This window comes from Aquarana catesbeiana, linkage group LG01, assembly GCF_042186555.1.
Source record: "Aquarana catesbeiana isolate 2022-GZ linkage group LG01, ASM4218655v1, whole genome shotgun sequence".
NCBI classification, from domain to species: Eukaryota; Metazoa; Chordata; class Amphibia; order Anura; family Ranidae; genus Aquarana; species Aquarana catesbeiana.
Genome location: NC_133324.1, coordinates 332301960 through 332307511, shown reverse-complemented (window position 1 = coordinate 332307511; position 5552 = coordinate 332301960). Strand labels below are relative to the sequence as shown.

The window sequence follows — 5552 nt, the reverse complement described above, 5'->3', positions numbered from 1 at the left end:
AGCTAAACAGCAGCCTTTTCTGAAGCATTTTTTATTCTATGGGTCCTGCGCTTTAAGAAAATGTATAGTTTGGGGTGTATTTTATAGACTTTAAAGGTTGTAAGTAAAAGATTATGAAGCACAATGAAAGGGTAAATTGCATCGGTATACAGTATGTTAGCTAGTGCCAAGCATCTACATTTTAATACATTTTCTATTAAACTTTAAAATGAGCTTCAGGCTCAATCAGAAAAAAAATAAAAGTCAGCAGCTACAATTACTGTAGCTGCTGACTTTTAGTATTAGGACACTTACCTGTCCTGGAATACAGCAGTGTTCTCACCCCAGCCACTTTTTCAATCGGCTCGCGGGTGCTGCCGACAAACTTAATTTGCGTACAGTGTTGCATGACTGAACAATTGCTAGTTAAAGTAGGACAGTGCTAGATAGCAAAAAATGCACTGGACAAGAAGGGGGTAAAACCAAAACCAAACCAAATCAAACCCTTGGTCAATGGAACCTGGACAGAGATTCGCCTAGCACTACTTTCAAATGGTTGTATAAAAGCTAATCTTTTGTAGTTAGGGCACTGGCACATAACAACATCTCCACTATTGGCCCCTCTAAGCCAGCTGACTCAAGTTTAATGGCCATGCAGTGCATTATGGTTATAAAGAATTTGCCTTGGCAAAATTCACCATAAATTCACCAGGACCGTGCACCTCAAACACACAACCCCAGCTCAAATCTGAACCTCATCCCTGGTGTTAGGATCAGTGTGCACATATGCCATCCATACAATTTTGTATATTTTGATGTTGAATATTCTGATAAAGAAAACTGAAAATGTACCTTTAAAAAACAAAAAAAAATTACCTTATAAAAAAACAAAACAAAAAACTAGTTCTGTGTGATAAAAAAATACACACTGTCCTTGTCCATTATCCAGATCACAGAAGCTCAATAAGAGCAGCCATTATCCAAGCCAAACTGCCATGTTTATGTGTCCACTGGGTGACTGCAGTGCTAGAAAGCAGTCAACATTCTAATGTGTGTCTGGCTGTCCTTAAATGCCTATGGGTATGCTCACTTTTGTTCACATTTTATTTTTACAGGTAATAAAAATATTTAGAGACTTTAAGTAAAAAACAGAGACTGATTTTTCTTCCTAAATGTCAGATGAGCATGTGAATATAGTTATTCTTTTCAGTTTTGAGTAGGGTGGGGAAATGTTGGAACTTCTGTCAGGTTTATTTTGCTGTCTTAAATTTTACTTTGAAGATTTTCAATTAATTCCAGTTCTAGTCATCACCATTTGATAAGGACCAGCTTCTAAGAATAAACATATGAATTGAAGAAGGCATCTTGAAAATATTATAAAAATTAGGATGAAAAAAAACTTCTTCTGACTAACCTTTTCAGTGACATTTTAAATTCATTGTTTCTTAAAGTATAGATAAGAGGGTTTAATGTTGGAGTTACAACAGAGTAAAACACTGCTGCTTGCTTATCCATATTTAAGTTACTTTTAGACTTGGGTCGAATATACATAAAAATAATTGTCCCAAAATAAATAGAAATAGCGGTAAGGTGGGAACTACATGTGGAAAATGCCTTCTTCTTGCCTGTGGATGTTTTGATTTCTAGAATGGTCAATAAGATCCAAAGGTAGGATATTACTATTACAGAAAATGATCCTAGGATAACAATAATTGCTGTGAAGAATATAAATGTCTCAAGCTGTCGTATGTCACTGCATGCCAGCTGAATGATTGGTGAAACATCACAAAAAAAATGATTGATATCATGAGACTGGCAAAATGGCAACTTGGATATGAGAATGACGGGAAGAAGAACACTAGAGAAGCCTCCAAACCAACAACCTAAAACCATGAAAGCACATATTCTTTGAGTCATTATAAGCTGATACCTTAAAGGATTACAAATAGCAAGATAGCGATCATATGACATTAATGCAAGAAGAAAAGATTCGGTCACACCAACTGCTAAAAAAAAATACATCTGTGCAATGCAACAAACAAAGCAGATGGTCTTTTTCTGAGAAAGGAGGAGTTGCATTGTTTTCGGTAAAGTGACCGATGTAAATGACATGTCAACCAGTGAGAGATTTCCCAGGAAGAAGTACATAGGTTTATGAAGATTGAGGTCTGTTACTGATGTCAAAATAATTAGAGAATTTTCAACCACATTGAAAACATAGATATTGAGTACAATTGTAAAAGAAACAACAGGAGAAGACATAAGCACAGAAAATCCAAGGATGGTAAAATCCACATGACCTGTAAAATTAGTAAACATCTTTTACTGCCTGTGTCTGACATTGGATTATTATTTTTTTCAATTCTAGATCTTCTCATGAACACATCAAAAATGTGATTATGAAGAATTTTGGAGACGTTTTTGCATTACCATTTATATAAAGCACACCTGCATTTTCTGCTGTCGCAACCAATAGCATTTCAGCTAACCTCATCTATAAAAACACATTTTTAAGTGAATAAATTTTAAGTGCATTCATTCCTATTTATGGGAATGCATGAGATGTTAAATGTGTCTGTGCCTTGAACAAGAGTTGTGTGCTAATTTATATTAAATATAACCCCCAGAAAGCTGGTTTTGAAATTAGTTTTGATGTTATAATTTTCCCCTGGGTGACTATAGCTCACCTCTTTACCAGCTTTCCATATAGGGGATTTTGTTCCGTCGGAATTGCATTATTTCAGTTCCAGAGAGAACATTAAATGTTTAGAGATTAGGATTTTTAGTGAGGACAATTAAATATCACATAAATGGGAAGCTAATAACCCTAATCTCTAAGCATTAAGCATTCATATATTGGGATTATTGGCTTCTCATAAATGTGTTATTTAATTCATTTGATTGCCTAGCTGTTGCTAAAAGGGGGGAATTCATTTAAAATCAATTTAAAGGAATACAAGACTAAATTCCCTTTCAGAACACTGGAAAGCATAATTAGGCATCAGCGAAACAGCTTGATTTCACTTTGCTGAAAACTGGTTGAAATTGAATGATTTTTTGGTGAAAATTTGTCTATAACTAAATACATTGAAATCAATAGGTGACATGTTGGAGGTCTAGGATTGTATAAGGTTGTTTTAAGGCTTTTAATGGCTTTGAATAGCTCCTGAGTGTCTTCTTTAGGTTCTTAATGTTCATTTGTTTGTTTTGGGTAAAGTTTTGGGTGTTGTTCTTAGTTGAAGTGGTTTAGACATCAGGTGTGAAAAAAATAAAAGAGAAAAAAGCACCTGTATACATGTATTGTATTTTACTGTTATTTGATGTTTCTTAAAGTGGTAGTAAACTCTCCTACATAATTTTTGCACATATAAATCATCAGTGAATACAGTACAAATTTCTGTGTGTAGATGTCACTATACCACCACTGCTTGCTTGTAATCTGTCCCGTTCTATTTATTGATGTCACCCGAGCATGTGCATCTTGTCCCCGATTCACAGCATGCTCTTTGTGCCGTTAGTCCATTAACCTCCCTGGCGGTATGATTATTTCAGTTTTTTTGATGCTGAAAGCAGTACAATGTTTTGCATGGAAATTTGGCGTTTTATATTGTAGGCCTGTAATTCTTAGGACTAACACACTTAAATCTGTCCAAACAAGAGTCTAGTAGACATCTCGGGTGTGATAAAGTTTGAAACACGAAATCATAAATTATAATATAATAAATAACTATAAATAATTAAAACAAATAATATAATAATAATATTAATAATAATAATAATAATAATAATAATTATTATTATTATTATTCAATAATGTAATCAAATCAAAAACACTGAAATTTGCTCAGTTGCAGAATTGTAGCTGTCATTACTTTCAGTGTTTGATGATGGATTTCCTCAGGAATTACTATTGTTCAATTCGGCAAGTGATTCTAATTTATTATAGCTGTTTTCTAGCTGGCCTAAAACCGCTTTTGATGTAAAGGGACACTTTTTGGTTGCTATGGACAATCTCAAGTTTCCAGGCAGAAATAACAGTATTTATAATATGAAACTGCATGCAGGGCACTGGACAGACCACTAGGGACAAAAGGAAGGTGAAATAATTTAATACAGGAATGTGATCTGTAAGATTACAGTGTACTGTATGTATTGTGTGTTTTTTACTTTTTGAATTTGGCGCCGTTCTCCGTCCCCGTGCATCGCAGCACTCGCAGGGAACAGAGCTTGGCACTGTGATAGATCCATCGGAGGACAGCTCGCACACACAGCGGTGAGACATCGCAGGAACCTGGGGACAAGGTAAATAACTTTGCCTGGATCCTGAGATGCGATCCCGAGTGTGGCCCGGGGTTACCGCTTTTGGTAATGAAAATTCACCACGAGCCACACTCGGGATTACCACTAAGGAGGTTAATAAGTATGCCGTGTCTGTGATTTCCTCTTTCTGCAGCACTGCGCCGAGATACCACAAGTTTATAGTCCCTTTTAGAAGTTCCTGATACTTCATGTGACCCTAAACGTCGACAAGTCTGCTATGATAGGTGGGACACAGTTGAAAAAGTAATCCCAGAGCTAGAACGAGGCTTGGCTAAGAAAGCATTGTGCATGCATGAGATTACAGCTACAGGAACAAAAGAAAGGGTGGCAGTATATTACAACGCGGACTCGAAAAACCATGGTTAAAATGGAACTGGCTTATCCTGGGAAGCACAGATTTTAAAACTGCTGGAAAAAAGTAAGAAACATGCAAATGGGGATTATTGTAATGCAGAATATGTTGTAATACTTTGATATACAGTTTTTTTTAATTTTTTAAACAGCATCTGAGGGGCAGAGTTTACTACCGCTTTATTATACTGTATAACAGTATAAAGATTGAGTTTTTATACTTGAAATTGTTCAAGTTACTGTTTAGATTGGGGTTGGGTGGACATTCACAGCTGCTTCCTCAAGTACTTTTTGACATGTTTGAAATCTGTTTGCTAAATGCAACCCCTTTATTATATTTTGTGTTTGTTTGCACTAAAATTAATGTCTTTTTCTTGTCCAGGGCCTCTGCTTTCAGAAAATATATAACATTCTGGGGGTTTTAAGAAATTGTATAGCCACAAATGCAGATTTTACCATGAAAAAATTCTCTGAAGAGGAAGTGGTTAAAACCTAAGTTTACCTAAAATAAAAAAACATAAAAATCAGCACATGGGATATAATTTACAAATAGTATGATGTGTCCCTTGTGCAGATTCATCTTATTTTAGGCAAAATCTTCCACTATCCTACCCCCTGCTGCCATAATCGCCTGGTGCGACAGGGGTTAATACAACTAAAGGGCTGTCGGGAGCTCTCATCAAGAGATCTTGGATATGCCTGCCCTTTTGCCCTTCCCTGCCAAATTCACTATTTATAGAATCTGCACTACAGCTTGTATGAATGACACAGGATCTATGAATGGAGGAAATTGAGCTATTCAGAGCCATTCATGAGCAGATGCAATGATCTATAAACATAATGTAAAATTAATTGATATGACTGTCTAAATAAGGGGGTGTAGGGGAAAAATTGGTATAAAT

At 35.7% G+C, this 5552-nt stretch overlaps 1 protein-coding gene across 1 annotated transcript; it reads right to left on the bottom strand.

The window, feature by feature from the left end:
* Positions 1–1362: 1362 nt before the first annotated feature.
* LOC141113478 (olfactory receptor 6M1-like) lies at positions 1363–2298 on the bottom strand. The gene has a single exon (XM_073606642.1). It carries the CDS (start codon positions 2296–2298, stop codon positions 1363–1365), a length of 936 nt encoding a protein of 311 aa, XP_073462743.1.
* Positions 2299–5552: the final 3254 nt, after the last annotated feature.

What these genes read in the sequence shown, in the direction of transcription:
- LOC141113478 (XM_073606642.1), bottom strand. Translation starts at nt 2,298, where the DNA reads ATGTTTACTAATTTTACAGGTCATGTGGATTTTACCATCCTTGGATTT.